The 17005-nt window shown below is 44.8% G+C and overlaps 1 protein-coding gene across 1 annotated transcript in view; it reads right to left on the bottom strand.

Annotated features, from left to right (window-relative positions):
- The window catches only part of ARHGAP31 (Rho GTPase activating protein 31), a 62486-nt gene that overhangs the window by 11199 nt on the left and 34282 nt on the right, over positions 1-17005 (bottom strand). Inside the window, exons 2-8 of the mRNA XM_014957227.1 lie at positions 14612-14714; positions 13968-14112; positions 9268-9350; positions 7823-7930; positions 5960-6105; positions 3982-4180; positions 1883-2007 (exon numbers count right to left, since the gene is read on the bottom strand). Coding sequence (XP_014812713.1) covers positions 1883-2007; positions 3982-4180; positions 5960-6105; positions 7823-7930; positions 9268-9350; positions 13968-14112; positions 14612-14714 — 909 coding nt within the window. The remainder of the gene's footprint in view (positions 1-1882; positions 2008-3981; positions 4181-5959; positions 6106-7822; positions 7931-9267; positions 9351-13967; positions 14113-14611; positions 14715-17005) is intronic.

Raw genomic sequence — 17005 nt, 5'->3', positions numbered from 1 at the left:
TATGAGGGCAGTAAGCAACCTATTTTCCGGGTCATCCTCGCTGGACTTGCTTGTCCAGGCCCAAGGTGCCATTTGTCACCAGACACTCTACAGGTCTGTTCCTGACAGGTTTTGGAAGCATGTTGCTGTCTGAAAAGGGGAGGTGGCGGGAAATGGAGCTGGCATGGATGACAAGTTAGTCTCTGGCAGCCTAAAAAAGGTCCACGGAGCTCTGGAAAATGTCTGGGAGCAAAGTTTGCTGTTTACAATGTTGCACGAAGTAAGGAAGAAAATGAGCAAGCTTCATTTGTTTATATAATTAAGGCTTCTGGGACTGACTTTCACATGAGCATATGAGGAACTCCAGCTACTTTTTGCATTTATATGGAGTCCTGGCTACCTTTTACGTTCATATGGCATGATGTCTTGAGCACTGGCTCAGATTCCCCAGAGGAACAGAATTCAAGCTGTGGAGCTCGCACTTTATGTGACTTGCAGACTTGTGTGCATGGACACAAACTGTGTTGAAGCATGTGCTGAGTTTCAACAGCAAGCTCATCTGTTTCCTCACATTAGGCTGGAAGCAGAGAGTACACAAAAAGCACAACATGGCAGCGCTAAAGCACTGCTTCTCGCAACCACTACTTCAGTCCCTAAATCTCTGCACACAGTTATGCATTTTTGTGTCATGCTGGTGAAAACATACAGCCTCCTGTCACTCAATACTGTGCTTGGAACAAGACTCAGCCCCCACAATCAGTGGGCTCCAATCATTCCTGGGCATCCTTGGGTTAGCACTATTTTGGGACAGAGTATTCCTTATCAAAGTGAGAAGGTGATCCTGTGATCAAAATAGGATGGAGAGCTATTCTGAGGTCTGCCACAGGCACCATATGCAAGGGCATCTGTACATGCAAAACAAGGGAGAAGGCTCGAAGAGGAGCTGGATCCAGCATTTGGCTTCACACTCACTTCTCATCTAAATACACCCTCTTATATGTAGTGGTAGGTAATATTGTCAACATTAACTATTTCATTTTAAGTCTTGCAGTGTTCGGTAGCAATCATCTGAACACTAGCTCCTGGAGTCATGAGATTATCTAAAAAAAAAACCCACCTTAATCTTTTTAGAAAGTAAATTTCCTTTCTTGGAGATACTAAAAAAATCTAGGACATATAAACCTGAAACACTTCTTTATGAACTCATATTATAAAGCGTATGAGTATAAAGTGTATTTATTCTAAAAATTGTGATTACTTTCAGTCAACTTCATGATTTTTAGAACTTGAGTCGTCATTTCTGAACACTGGGAATTGGCACTGCCATGTAATTTCCTCGGAAGCAGCGTGTTGAAGAGATTGCAGCTCAGGAGGGGCTAAAACTTGGGATTCCAGCCAGGAGAAACGAGAACTTCTCTCTTGTAAATTCTGCAAAAGTGATAGCTTCCCTCAAAGTGCTGAGAGCTAGAAGCCATAGGAACTCCTGGTGTCTTGTTTCTCTCAGAGACACTCAACACAGTTGGTTCTTTAGTGCCCTTTAATGGAAGGAGAGCCATTCACCCAGTGCCACGTAAGAAACATTAGGAGACAGAGCCTGGCTGTGCTGGAGGAGTGGACTAATCCAAACCTACATAGTATTTCCTAGCCTTCAAGTTTGACAGCTGAGCAATGGGAGCCTGTTTATCACATACCAAAATTTAATATTTGCTGTAGCTGTTTGGCATATCCTCCTAGAAGGGTGCTTCTCACCATCACGTGAAAATGAAACAAGGCAACGTGTCCCCCATTAGACTATCTCAAGTCTGATGGTATTAGTGTCATGTGGATACAGGTTGCCCCATGCTATCAATATCGCAGAAGAAAGCTGCAGAGGGAAATACTTAACTGAAAAGTGTGTTCTTACCAGAGAGCTTCTGTGCCCTTACGAAGACACTCCCATTTCGACTCAGTTTAGATTTTGATTCTGAGCCAGAACGGCCCAAGTTAAATATCGACTTCCATTTCTTGGACTTGGTAGACAATTTTCTCCTGAAAGGAAAAAGGGCTCAGAAGATTACCAAACCCCAGAGACTTTTGTCTTTTTAATATCCCACAAAAACCTCTGAGCTCTCTCCCCTCAACTCTGCCCTGCTTTTCTTCTCGCACCTCTTTTAATTCTAGAGCTATAAAATCAACTATTGTTTTTCTTTAGGTGATTTATCTTTATTGCTGATTTAACTGTGTCATGGATGGAAAGACACCTAAGCTGGCTCTTCAAGAGAGCTGGCTGTGGCATCATGCTACAGCAACTGTGATTGACTAAGTGATCAACCGTGCCTGTCTCCAGAAAGGAGTGGGTTCTGAGGCTAGAACTATCTTGCAGTACAGTAAAGAAAAATTGTTTTTAAAATTAGTTTTAATGACAGAATGCAAGATAAATTCCAGAGAACTGACAGAACTGGTACTAAAGGTGTCCTTTAAAGTCCTCATGTCTTCTAAGTTTTATGAATTTGCAAAAATAAAAGGATCTCCTAATACAAACTAGCTACTATACTTCCCAGGCCAACATGAATTTAATCATAGGTGTTACGTGGCCATATGCTATTGTAATGTACTAACCAAAAGGAGGCTTAAGGCAACTAAATCAATTTCTAGTAAATGTCAGAGGAAGTGGGATACCAGTTCCCTGTGACTCTTTGGAAATCCCAGCTTTAAACAGAAAGAAGCTGCTACTCCGGAAGTCAGTTTTCTTCTTTGCGTATTATTGAATGAAGCTCAGTTTCAGTTCCTTCATATACTCATTCTGACTCCTTCAATCCTCCCTCTTCCAGAGCAAGAACCTCTTATCTCCCTGTCCTGCTCTCCAAAGTGGGCCTTCTACCCTCATATTTCTGCTTTTCTTTCAGATCAGTACTCAGAAGAGCACAAATCAGCCCTATGAAGAGGATTAGTATCTTGGGGATAGGACTGTTCTCTTCAAGTGATAAAGGAAAATGCACTCTAGAGGGGCAATACACCCTTTTGTCTTAAGCTGGTTATTCTCTTGTCAGCATTCTGTTAAATGGCTCATTTTTGCTTTAATATATCAAGTGCAAAGAAATGTCTTTGCTACGGTGCTTTATGGGTCAGTAGATTAATGAGCCTTCTGCTGCAGACGCTATAAACTCTCAGAACCAGGCAAGTAGAGTGGCCATATATTAACAGATAGATAGACCAATAGATAAATACTTATGCTGGGCAGCACTGCCAACAACTGCAGCAACCTCAGCTGAAATAGGACTCACAGAATCACAGAATCACAGAATTGTCAGAGTTGGAAGGGATCTCTAGAGACCATCTAGTCCAACTCCCCTGCTAGAGCAGGAACCCCTAGAGCACACTACTCAGGACTGCATCCAGGCAGGTCTTGAAGACCGCCACAGAAGGGGACTCCACAACATCTCTGGGCAGCCTGTTCCAGTGCTCTGTCACCCTCACTGGAAAGAAGTTTTTCCTCATATTTTTCTCATATTTACTCTTCTGGCATACACACAGATGGCAGAGGTGCTACTATGTAAATAATCTCTCCATACCAGGAATGAAAATTTGGCTTATTACTTGGCTATGAGTGCAGAGAAACCTGGAGAATGACAAAGCTGAGCAGGTCTATGTCACCAGGCATGCCATGGACTGGCCACCAGCAGGTGGAACTCATAGGAGAGCTGTGTCCAAACCTGTGGCACACTTGGTCCACCTTTAACCAAATCCTGAGCTGACCCAAGGATGCAAAGAAATTAATTCTTCCTGCAGGAGGTCTGTGAGGTTCTGCCCTTGATGGAGGGATGAGGACTAGTGGAGCTATGAACCCAGCAACTGTAATGCTTCTCAGGAGCAGCTGTGCCTCTTTTGAGAAGGGAACACAATCTTCTCCGAGCGGTGGCTCATGTGTGCAGGTGTGGGGCACCACACTAACTAAAGTCTCATTCCCAATCGTGCTGGGGAACCTGCACTTTTTTGTTTTCACTTTATACTCTTAGTACTTACTTGCTGTCAGGGAGGTCAACAACTGTGTGGAAGAGGGACCCAGTTACAGGGACAATTTCAGGCAAGCTGTTCTCTCTCCTCTCCTTACGAGCAGGGTGGGAGGCTGACAGACTCCGTGCCTGTGCTTCTTCCAGGCTCACCAGTTTCATCGGCAGGGAGGCTGAGGGGAGGGTCAGACTTTTCACAACTGATGTGCTCTCTGAAAAGCAAGAAAATACATTCCAGCCTGGGGTGAGGAGAGACGAGAGCAAGAGCTCAGTGTCTTTATTTGACTGGAACGTCTCCTGTGGAGGGGGGAAAGGAGCGGCACGTGCAGGGAGAGAGGCTTTTTGTCAGATAAGTCTTCCATCTCCCCAGCAACCTTATCCATCTGAGTGCATTCCCAGCAGGGGCCACACTCACCAGCCAAAGCCTCCATTGCACAGACTTGTTGCCTCTGCTGTAGGCATTTTGGTGTGAAAGAGGCGTCTCTGAAAACCACCAGGATTCACTCATTCCCCTCTCTCATCCCTCCCTTCTTCCCTCCCTCCCTCTCCAGATTTTGGAGCAGTTCAGTTCCCAACCTAAATCTGGTGCCTATTTCTTTCCCTCACTTCCACATCTTTCTCCTTGTCTTGTTCTGGGAGGGGTGCTGTTCTGAACACCAGCATTACTTTACCTTCCTAGTGCATTTCAGGGCTATGGAAAGCAGTGTGACTGATAGCCCTGGGAACTGAAGGTTTCTGTTTGCGTGGGCAGTGGCAAAACCAGCTTCCCATCAGCAGCCCTGTCCTAAACAGACCTCCTCAAGGTGCATGAAGGGCAGTCTCTGGAGTCCACTCAGTACTTACCCCTGCTGCTGAAGCAGGGTGCAAGCTCCTGCCTGTGCAGAGGGGCTAGCTGAAGGGGCACTTTCCCACTAAGAAATCAACTGGGACCATCAGCATGTTCCTCTCCTGACTCCACACAAATTAAAGGCCAGTGGTGTTCAGCACTCAGGCCAGTTTTGGGCCAGTGACCTAGAGTACAATGAGAAGCCTTGGAATTTACTAGTCAGTGTTTTTGCTGCAGTGCTTATGGCAGTATGGGTACAGTTCCTCACTCTGTGCCTTCTGTCAGGGCAGAAACAAGGGCACAGGAATGGCACACGCACTGGTAGAGTAAGGGTGCTCCAGGTCGAGCAGGGCACCACACTGGAACTGTGGGCTCCAAGGACAGACTAGTAGGGAATGCCCCATGTCAAGGGAAAGGTGGACAGGATAAGCTGACACAGGGCTGGAAAGCAGAAAGGTCACTCGCTTACTTCTGCAGATATTACAAGTCTTCCTAGTGTGTAAAACAGAACATATTTCTGAAATTATGTGAGGTCACGGTCGATTCAAGCCCTCTCACTTCACAGGCTTAAAAGCATTTTGACAAACCTGTCACTAAATAAGAAAAATCAGCATTTCCCAAAACTGCGGATGTCCCAGAAATAAAAAAAAGAAAAAAAATCTCTTTTTATAAAAGGTCCCTAAATACAAGACATACGTTCTTAGAACACAAGCTTAAGTTTTGTCTTGGGAGTGTGGCTTCTGACTTGGGTGGATATGGTGGCTGCAGGGCAGGTATCATTGGTATGAAGAATTATAATTGAGGGAGCCTGAGAGAAGAACTGAGACTGCGGCTGTTGGGCTTAGAGAGAAAGCTTAGATCAGGATTGAGAAGCAATCAGGTGGTCTTCCTTTTGCAGAAAAGGTTAAGCCAAGTGAGAGCGTGTAAAAGATGAGCCATAGGGCAACCTGAGTCAGCAGACTGAAGGAGGCTGGTATTCAAAAACAAAATGTTGGAGATGTGGATGAACAATACAAGGACAATTAGGGATTGGGCTCAAGGTGTGTTTAGGGCAGTCTGTGAGCACAGTAATGGTCGATGGGCTTGAAATATTAGTGGCAGGGGATACAGTTAGAGCTGGAGTACATGGCAAATAACACATAGAGTGGTTCAGGGAGGTTGTTACCAATGTTCTCCGCACAGCTGGCTTTTCTGTTGTTGTTGAAGATCTGATCCACGTGATTCAGGATGAACTCAATCACCAACTGCTGCACTCGCACCTCCAGGAAAGCTGCGTCCCCATTGCAGCCAACTGCCTCAATCTCCTTTGACCTGCACCAGGAAAGAAGTATACTAATGGCCAGCAGTGCCATACAACAGCCCCAGGGAAGGAGAGAGCAGCTTTCTGCCCGCAAGACTTGGAACAAGGATGGTTTCCCCACTCTTGCTGCACCCCTTGCTCTCTTTCCCTCATGGACCCTCATCCTTGCTGCCTTTTCACTCTTTTAAAAATTATTTGCCCTGTTTTCTCTGTCACTTCTGCTGCTCTCTTTCCTGCCCGTGGTATTTTCCTTACTTCACTTCTGCATTCTTCAGCAGTAGATGAAACTGTGACTCTCAAACTCCGCTCTTCTCCCTCTATGCTCCTCTTCTAGATATTTCAAAGTTGGGCTAGAAAGACAATTCAGGAGCCTTCAAACACTGCTTCCTGATCCCTACTCAATGCTTCAGTCATCTCCCAGCAAAATCCCTTAGAACCCTGCTCAGGTCTTCCCCATGCCAATTTTTTCGATGCTTTGCCGTGTGCCCCAGTAGTCTCTTCTCCGCCCCCCTGCACTCCCACATTCTCACTCTTGCTCTCAGCAAAGAAACATTCCTTATCTTGACATGCCAAAGTGTTGCCGAAGAAATTATCTCTGGGCAATGGATCCTTTGTAAAGCTAATGACTGGTGTGTTAGATAATAGCTTGGGGCATTGCCAAGAGGATAACCCTGTAAGCAGGGTGCAGTTGCATTGCTTGCTCCTTTCTTACCCTCCCTGGGGCTTGCTCTTACAAAAGATTGCAAAAGGAAACAGACTTCAGTTTTTTTGACAAGGATAGATGCTAGAATGAAAATGTCTCAGTAGTAAAGGTCTACTTTATGATATACAATGGAGTCAACACTTGATTCATTTTCAGAACCTGCTCTGCCTGATTTGTGATTTAAAAGGGTGAAATAACTCTTTAGAGAATATTTTTCAGGCCTGTACCTCTCTAGCCAATGTCTCTTCCTCCTGTCCTCTGCCAGCCCAGGGCTACCTCCCAGCTCTGCCAGCACCTCTCTCCTGCCCAGTGAAGTCCAGGATTCTCCCTGCATAGTTCATTCCTCTCGATATATGGGTGTGGGATAGACACAGAAGGGAATTTCAACAAGACACAAAATATTTTTTTTTTTCCAGATACTATTTTTTCTTCTGCTCAGCTTTACAACGTATCAGCCAAACCTCTGCCTGCATCTTATCCAGGCCACTTCCCAGCAGAGTGCCAGGCATAGCAAACACGACAAACTAGCTGGTGGCCTTGCGATCTGGCACTAGATGCCATCTTAAGCCCACAAAGCTCATTTCACTTATGTTCAAGCAGATCTGGGCACAGGCCTGTCGTCTTATTGCTGTTGCCCACCCTTCCAAGCCATGCTGTCTCTCATTGCCCCACTGCTGTAGTACTGGCACTGTCAGAAATGTCATTTCCGTTCCACAGTGATGAGCTAACTCCTCATTTTTAAATCGATGTACTCAACTTGCAAATAACAGCTTTTTTTTTTTTATATAAGAAACACACCAAACCACAAGCTTCCTTGGATGCTGGCAGTAAAATCTCAGATTATTCAACCTGGCAGGATTTTTTGTCCTTTTCAAAGTTGTTTGTTCTGCAATACTGCTCCCTTTAGTTGTTCTGCTTTTCCCTGTCTTTGCATTTCTCTCAAGGGATGGGTCTCCAGACTCAGGTGCTGACACTCCCCTTGGAGCTCAGCATGGTGCTCTGAATGAGAAGACTCTCTACTGTACCTGAGGAGATTGGGGGCCCACACCAAGGCCAGGTTTCTGGTGTGCATGTTGGTCATGTTGCTGAAGGAGGCCAGGTGAGTCAGGTGCTTGATCAGGTATTCCAGTGTTCTGTAGTGGTTCCATATGAAGAGAGAAAAAAGTGTCAAGTGACCGATGTCCACCTACTGGGACAGCAAGGCTCAGACCCAGCCCTGAACTCAGAGTTGTCTCCTGCTCAAGGAAGGCAGTATCTACAATGGCACAACAGGCCTCATAGAATGGAGGAATTACAGCACCAGCATTTCCATGGGATGGCAGTGAACATCTGAACAACTGTTCTCTGGGGTGGCTGAGGATGGGACATGGACCAAACAATCCTTAGTGTGATGGGTGCAAAGAAGATGGCAGATGGATGGGAGAGGGAGTGGGGTGCTGCAAAGTCTGAGGGCTTAGCTCTTGCTCAAGGACCTCCAGCAGATCATCTTCTCCTCACCACACTCAGGACACTGGCCAAGGGTGGCAGAGGGATCATACCCAGGGAGAGAGGATGACAGACTGCGGCAAGGAGAGCTTGTTCAATCACTAACAACAGTTTGTTCAATGATATTTAAATGCCAGACAAATTGTTGTCAGATTTGGAAATGGTGAGTCAGCTTTTGGGAACTGACTTCTGGAAATTAAGTCCAGTGCTGTTTCAGGCAATATTCCCTGATGGTGAGTGTCACCATGGTGTTCCTCAGCACCTCGGTGGACACGTTCTCACCTGTAATGCGATGGTGGGAGCTCCTGGATGACATTTTGAATTCGTGCCAACTGCTCGTCCTCGGGGAAGCGTGATACTGCTTCCTGTGGAGATATAAGGAAACAGTCTGCCCTGGCAATGGACTCAGGGGAAAAGGAAGAGGGATAAGAAAGGTCACACGAGACAGCCTGTCTCAGAGGGAATGCTCTCTTGTTACCCTACAGAGTTATTGGTAGAAGAAGTCGCTTTGTGTCCCCAGTGCAGCAGAGATTTGCTGAGCTGTTATTTCATGTCTTGGTACATCCTCCCCACAGGTTGGGACAAGGATGGTCGATGTTTTTAGTGTGATGGGTGCAAAGAAGATGGCAGATGGATGGGAGAGGGAGTGGGGTGCTGCAAAGTCTGAGGGCTTAGCTCTTGCTCAAGGACCTCCAGCAGATCATCTTCTCCTCACCACACTCAGGACACTGGCCAAGGGTGGCAGAGGGATCATACCCAGGGAGAGAGGATGACAGACTGCGGCAAGGAGAGCTTGTTCAATCACTAACAACAGTTTGTTCAATGATATTTAAATGCCAGACAAATTGTTGTCAGATTTGGAAATGGTGAGTCAGCTTTTGGGAACTGACTTCTGGAAATTAAGTCCAGTGCTGTTTCAGGCAATATTCCCTGATGGTGAGTGTCACCATGGTGTTCCTCAGCACCTCGGTGGACACGTTCTCACCTGTAATGCGATGGTGGGAGCTCCTGGATGACATTTTGAATTCGTGCCAACTGCTCGTCCTCGGGGAAGCGTGATACTGCTTCCTGTGGAGATATAAGGAAACAGTCTGCCCTGGCAATGGACTCAGGGGAAAAGGAAGAGGGATAAGAAAGGTCACACGAGACAGCCTGTCTCAGAGGGAATGCTCTCTTGTTACCCTACAGAGTTATTGGTAGAAGAAGTCGCTTTGTGTGGGGAGAGGGGCATTTAAGGACTGACACCTTTATTTAAGAGTTATGTTTATGTTCTTGTTTGTTTGTTCTTTTTCCCTTTTTTAACTTGGGCAGTGATGGGAGGAATAGAAAGAGTGGGAAAGAGAGAAATGAAAATAATGGAAAAAATGAAAAATAGTAACTGCCCCCTCCCCAAAAAAAAGAAGTGTTAAAAATGAAGCAGGTCTTTCAAGCCCTGTGTTATGAAAACATCTTGGATATACATGTTTAATATTCTTCAAAATTAGCAATATTTTGGCTGTCGTTTAATTATAGCTATAGGGATTGTTTTTTCATCTTTTATGATGGGAGAAACCTTAGCAAAATCACTGTCCAGGTAGATTAATAAATTCTTATACTCAGGGTTAGACTACATTAGACAGAATCAAGGGTATACATCTTGGTCTTGAGCAAGTCTGTATGGTCCAAGAGCCTAGAGAGCCACTATAAGCTTTTGTCTGCATTCCTAGAAGTTGACTGCATTGGTATTCATCTGTTCAGCTATTCCCTTTCAATATTTGTGCTGGGGGAGGACAAACCACCAGCCAGTTCAAACAATGCATGACTGTCTGGGAACCTCCTGCCTACCCTGCTGCCACTGGAGTTTGGATCGAGTTCAAAGAAAGATGCTGGGACCCACACTGCCAGCCGAAGCTTTGCCTACAGACAGACGTCAGCGCTGCTAGGAAAGGAAAGGAAGGAAATTACCCGTCCCAAACCACCCGTCGCTTAAACATTATGAACCTGAAATTACCAGCCGCAACTAGAGAAGCATCTTGTTGTAGCAGTCACTACAACATCCACACTGCTGGTGCTGCCATCTCTGTTCTGGTCACTGTCCCTTTCCAAGCAGACCACTTCTCATGTACAACCACCAGCAAACCAAACATTGCCAGTTTCAAGGCCAGAGATGAATATGAGTCATGTTTTATTCCCTAGCACCAGGAATTGAGATCTATCCCCTCTGGTTTGAACTTCTCATTTGTGTGATAGCAAAGAAAAACAAGTGATCTCACTAGTTTGGTGTACATGAGATGCAGATGCATTTGGTTTTGCCCAAATTAAAGGTAGGTTAACTCCTTCTTGTACTTTTTACCCATAATTACAGCTCCTTTTTTTTGTTTTAAATAAAAAACCTATTACCATCAGCCTAGAAATCCTATGTATGAGAACTCTTGTGACATTCATGCAAAGTTTCCAGTTGAATGGCCTTGTCCAAAGATGGAGATGGAGAGAAACATAAACTTTAACTACTCCATCTGAAACATTAGAATTCAACTACATTGTACATGGTGTTTTCTCTCCCAGTGCTGATTTTCATTCCTATATTTAACTTCCAGGTCTCAAAGACCTCATGCTTAGACAGCAAGTGAATACTAGCTTCTCTGAGGTCCTGACCCGTTCAAACCTCTGAGCCACATTTCTGACCCAAAAGTGTTGTGCCTTTGAAATCTGAGGCCCTCTTCAAAACTCAGGAATACAGCAGCAGAATACATAATTCAAGGAAGAAGCAATAACTTCATTTATTACATGTCTGTTAAATGAGTTTATGTCATTTAGGATTTTTTTACTCCACTGGTGATTCTGGAACTGTACAATTCATAATCCCTAGTTAAAAAGTAGAATAGAGACTGGAGAGAGAAGGTAGACTTGACCTTCTACCGCTGATTTGCTGTGAGGGAGCACTTAGTCCCTCTGTGCCCAGGCTAGAAAAAGCCAAGCAGAGTCAACTTCCCCATCCTGTGAAACATGCATCCATCACTAGAATACAAGATGGCAACGTGGAGAGCAGGAGAGGGCATTCTTTTGCAAAAGCTGATAGCCAGTGAGGTCATGACTGGGATGTTGCATCCATGAACTTGACCAAAAGGCGATGACCAAAAGGCCAACCCCTCCCTAGCCATTAGGAATTTTACTTTCCTTAACCACAAATGTCTGAATCACTCTGCTGACTCAAAGTGGAGCCTATCCCATCTCAGAGACAGCTCCGACAGAGTCAGGCAGGGATTAGCATGCATCCTTCACTCCTACCAGCACTCTTCTGCTGAGGCACAGCTGCCACCGTTCCCAGTCCAGACACCCCACATGTACACACGCTTCTAGCAACTTTTCTGCTCCCTGGGGAATTGTTCTTTTTTCTTTCTTTCCTCCTGGTGTCTCACTGTGCTTCCTGTCAGCTGGGTTACCCGTTATAAATCCCTACTGGGTAGATTTATGCGAATAATGGATTTTGTGGCTGAGTGGACAAACTAAAAAGCCGGAGATTAAAAAAAAAATCCCTTTTAGGTCAATCCAAAGTGATAACATTTAGGGGCTCTGACTGAAGATTTTAATAAACAATTGTTTGTGATTGACCAAAACATCACACTCAACTGTAAGTGAAAGAAATTATAATTTAAGTTTGGGGCTGTTTAACCCTTTTCTGAAAAACGTTTTATTTAAGAGTTAGATGTGTTGATTTAATGTTGAAACTTTTCCTTTAGAAAGTATTTGTAAAAGAAACATTTAGACAGTTACAGAAATGTTTTCCCTTTTGTTTTTGAATGAAACTGTTTACCAAATGTATCTACCGAAAATCTGCAAGTCATCATCCCAAAACTGCACTTTTCAGCAAACATTCTTTCCTAAAAAAAGCTTCCATCTAAATCTTCGTGTTTCCTTTAGAGCATTTTTCTTTCATAAATCAGTAGTGATAGCCAGAAAGACACCAGCCAAATAGCTTCAACAAGAATGAGACTCATCAGTTACTTTGAATGGTTGAATAATACCCTGTATCTTCAAGATCCTATTCATCCTAACTGTCTCTAGTCTAGAAATCCTACCCTATATCCTCAGCATCCCTGTATCCTGAGGACACAGGTCAATTTTTCCAATGTGCTCAGTATTCTGGCTGAAGATTTGACTATACATCACCTTGAAACACAGACCAATCTTACTTAAAATATGGCATCAAAACAGCAAGACACCTAACACTACTGCGTATCTGTCAGGCAGAACAGTGAGCCAATTCCCACCCCGTGTTCCCCAGCTCAGTTGTAGTCTCTATCAGCTACCTGACTTCTTATAGCAGGTTGCTACTTGGCTGGTCCCATCTGGCTTTGCCCTACAGTAAAGGGCACAGATGTGCCTGACTCTTCCTATAGCAGGCAACAGGGAGATTTGGAGAATGTCATCTTCTTGCATGGACCCTGTGGATCTCTCTCAATGCCTCCTGTGCCATAGCAGTGCCACTTGGAAGTGCTTGATTCGGGAGAGAGGCAATGTGGACAGCAACACCTGAAGAGAAGGTTGCTTGCTACTTCCTATTTCGTTCGGACGTGATTTTGCAAAACTTCTTCTCCGCAACATCTGACATATTTGGCAATGTCTGTCCCCTTGACCTCCCAGAAAATGGGAAAGAGTAGGATAACAGAAATTCTTAACAAAGGACGGATGTCTCTAACACTGAGAAAGCAATCTTTCCCATCCCCCCCTCCTCCAAGTAATTTTAAGAGATTGCTGAATACTTTTAGCTGAAAATTCACACCTCTGGTACATCAGATTTCAGCCTAAATGACTGGATTTAAATTTGTTGGTGTCATAAACAACTGAAAGTGGATTTAGAGCAGTAAGAAGCAGGCAACCTTAACAACAAGTATAGCTTGCTGTGCCACCTTTTAATAAAATATTATCTGTCATCAAAATTAGCCACTTCTCTTAAAAATTCAGGCTTTGTGGTCTTATTTTCCTGCTCCCCTGCAGTCTGCTCCTAGGCTCCAAGTGTATCGATGTATAATCTATGGATGTTTTGCAGAATCGCGTTACTACTCTTTGAATTATAATCTCTTTAAACAAGGTTAGAGATTTCTGCTTGGCCAGCTGCCACTTTCCTCTGCCATTTGTATTTATGACGTGATAGACCGGATATGCCATAACTGGCATAGCCTGCGTCATCATCTGCACTCTGACAAACTATGTGAAAAATGCTACAGAAGCAGAAAAGTTGGTGCTTTACACAGGGGCTGAACAATCAGTTTGTGCAGGTGTCAGGGACTGTCAAAGGGACAGGGAGGAGGAAACTGCACCCTTGTGATTATGATCCCAGGTAACCCAGAAGGCTTTCAGTGATGGACAGTAATGAGGAAAAGAACAAGAATTAGTAATTCTGGGAGGAGGTGCACTGCAGGGAGAAAGAGTAACAGCGGGGAAGCAATGCAGCAAAAAAAATGAGCTAGATGAAGGGGAGGAAAAACAGAGAAGATGAGAGAAACAAACATGAAATTGGGGAAAGAAACAAGGAGAGGGAAAGAGAGCCAGCGCAAGACAGGAAGGGAAGAACACTGAGAAATGTTTATACAGATAGATGCACCAGAAGCCAAGACGTTGGAGTGAATCCCAAACAGCTGTCATGGAGGAACCTGCAGCACATCCACACTGCTGGAGAGGAACAAGAACAGCAAAAGGTCTCACCGTGAATTTCTTGTAGAGCTCATAAGTGAGGAGGGGGTTGGGCAGTTCCCTGAAGTACAGCTTGCAGAGTGACCCCACGCAGTGGATGTCCTGGAGGTAAACTTCCCTTGTCAGATCCGGGCATTGGTCAGAAACAAACTCTTGTCTGAAACAATATGGAAACATAACAATGTAGGCAAATAAAGAGATGCAGCATCTCAGTACTCCACCCTAAGTACTCTTTTACATCTAGAAGAAACAAACAAACCAGAAAGCAAAGATGTCTCTGCAGCCTGGCCCAGATTGTATCCTGCGATCAGGCCACGAGGTTTCAACTAGTTTCTGGTTTCCCTAACATGGTCCCATGAGTGGATCCCAAACTGATATAAAGATATTGCTTTGTCTTGAGAGAGAACAACTCAGCATTTGTGCCGAGGCCCTCCAGGCCTTTCCCATTATATAGTTGCAGAGGGAGATAATTTTTTATTTTGTCATGGACTAATCCCTGAAATGTTGTATTTCCCTGTTACCAGCTTCAGAGACAGTTTATCTTCTGCATCAGTGTAGAGCTCTGTTGGCCCAAGTCTGTGCCTGAGGGACTAACAGCAAAAAGATACCGAGCGATGCGACTGAATCCCTCTGGCACCCGGACAGATTGCCCTTACCTCAGCTTTTGTATGTTGGATGTCACTCCTGAGAGGCGGTAGATCCCATCCACAATGCCATGAGTCTCAATGAACTCCGCGCAGCTCTTCAGCACGTAGGGGACTAAGAGAGGAAAGTAAGGCAAGACGCCCAATGAATACACACCGAGAACTCGCACAACTCACCACAGAGGAGACAGTTTCATGAAACAAAATCAGAGACTCTCTGCAGATGCAGGGAAGGGTACAGCAATGGGAGCACTCAGGGCAAATCAAAAATAAACCCCACAAAGTGGCTGTAGACAATTTGCAAAGTGAGGATATGCTATGGTTTTGCCATAATGTACTCATTGACATATGACAATGACAGACTCTGAAGTCATAGAAACATTGTGGGAAGAAAGGTAGGGTTTCTCTCTCTCCGTTTTTCTTTCCTTTCCAGAAAAAGAAGAATTTTCATTCTAATTGAAAGCATGAGGTAAGGCATGAGGTCCTGGGAACCTCCCCCCTCCCCAAGATAGAGCTCCAGCCTCTCTAAATTGTGCCAAAAGGTCTGATTGGCTTGGATAGAAATCAGAGGAGCATTTGCACTTCCATATAAGCCTACATACCCACAGTTCAGTGCTCATAAACTCCCTCAGAGGGGGTATAAAGTTCAAATATTGACTAGATCTGCACACTGACAAAATCTGACATTGGCTTCAAAAGAACTCCATCAGTATAGCCAGCCAAAGACTTAAGCAGCCTTAAAGCTGAGAGGAGGTTGAGGCACAACATTTACATCCAGACCTGGACCCAAAGCATATGTTTATTTTTTCCCCTCTATATAGATATAGGAAACCCTCATCCTCTTGGTCAGACCAAGCCTCCCTGTCCCTAGTACTATAACAACCCTAGCTGTAACAATAACAGTAAGAGAGTCCTTCCTTATTAGGTGCTAGAAACTACTGTGTATTTAATGCAATGATCCACACAGCCATAAGCACAAAAGTCAGTAAATGCAGAAGTTAAAGTTCCCCTCTGTAATACTGACTCTGCTGCACTGCACATTCAGAAAGCTGTGTGGAAGAAGCCAGACTAAGCCATGTATTTGACTGGAAAGCCAGGTGTAGCAACAACTGCATCTCAGAGATACCACAGAGATAATGTCTCTGGCTGGACCTTCCCAGGGTTCTTCTGCTCAAAGTTCAGGACCATAATGACATATTAACATGTGCTTCATCAGGCGGCATCCAGAGACAGCACTCCAACGGCAGCCTGAACAAAAACCAGCTGGTACATTATTGTATTTCTCACCCGTGCCACTAAGGCCAGAGCCTGGTCACAGGTGGACTCGCCCCTGCCAAGCAGACCAGGGCACAGGCTCTGGTGAGGAAGGCTCCCAAACTGGTGCCTTCCTCAGTGACATGCTATTACTGTTGGTCAGGGAAGTGCTACTCTTCTGCTTCCCGACCCTCATCAAGGGAGGTAAAGAGGTCCTTCCTGTGTGTCCCTTCTCTTCTCTTTTGGCTAACCAAATGCAGGAATACACAAAGTGTATTACTTGGAAGTATAAATGATCCAAACAGACTAACACTCCTCAGTTAATGGAGCCTCTCCAGAACAACAGGGAAAAATTGACTTTTTAGTTTTTTCAGCAGGGACTAATAATGCAGGCACATTAGTCATGCTGTGTCACATTTCAAGCCGATTCTTAAGACCCTCAAGTTGTTGGGCGAAGACTAACAGCTCAGCTTCAGGCAGGAGCCGTTGCCTACTACAGCAACAGCGTTCATGGGAAGCCATGAAATCACCAAGGGAACAGGTGAAGTCTACAGAGTCAAAGCCTTGTTCACAGCAGTCACAGAGCTATAGGATTCTCTCCTCAAAGACTTTTGAGGAGAAGGCACATCAATGCCTTCCGGAAGGAACATGGAAGCATTCATCTCAGTGCCTATACGAAGACTAACAGCTCAGCTTCAGGCAGGAGCCGTTGCCTACTACAGCAACAGCGTTCATGGGAAGCCATGAAATCACCAAGGGAACAGGTGAAGTCTACAGAGTCAAAGCCTTGTTCACAGCAGTCACAGAGCTACAGGATTCTCTCCTCAAAGACTTTCGAGAAGGCATATCAATGCCTTCCAGAAAGAACATAGGAAGCATTCATCTCAGTGCCTACAGCACCTACTTCGTAAGAGGACCAGATGATGTGGAAGAAGACAGCAAAAGAAAAGCATGAAATTTCCTTAAAACCCTTCCAAGAAAAGCCCAAGTGACACATCAAGAAAGAGGACTTGTCTATCTCTGAGTAAGACCTGATTATCTGTAACTGCAGTAGGGAACTCAGATCATATGATTATGAGCATGCTAGACATGATGAAAAGGAAAAGGAAATTACTTCAGCCCTCTTCTTCATGTCTGGCTGGTCAGGCTGTG

Source organism: Calidris pugnax, unplaced genomic scaffold, assembly GCF_001431845.1.
Source record: "Calidris pugnax isolate Ruff unplaced genomic scaffold, ASM143184v1 scaffold225, whole genome shotgun sequence".
Classification (NCBI taxonomy): Eukaryota; Metazoa; Chordata; class Aves; order Charadriiformes; family Scolopacidae; genus Calidris; species Calidris pugnax.
The sequence above is the reverse complement of the archived record's forward strand: the minus strand, read 5'-3'. Positions and strand labels throughout refer to the sequence as shown.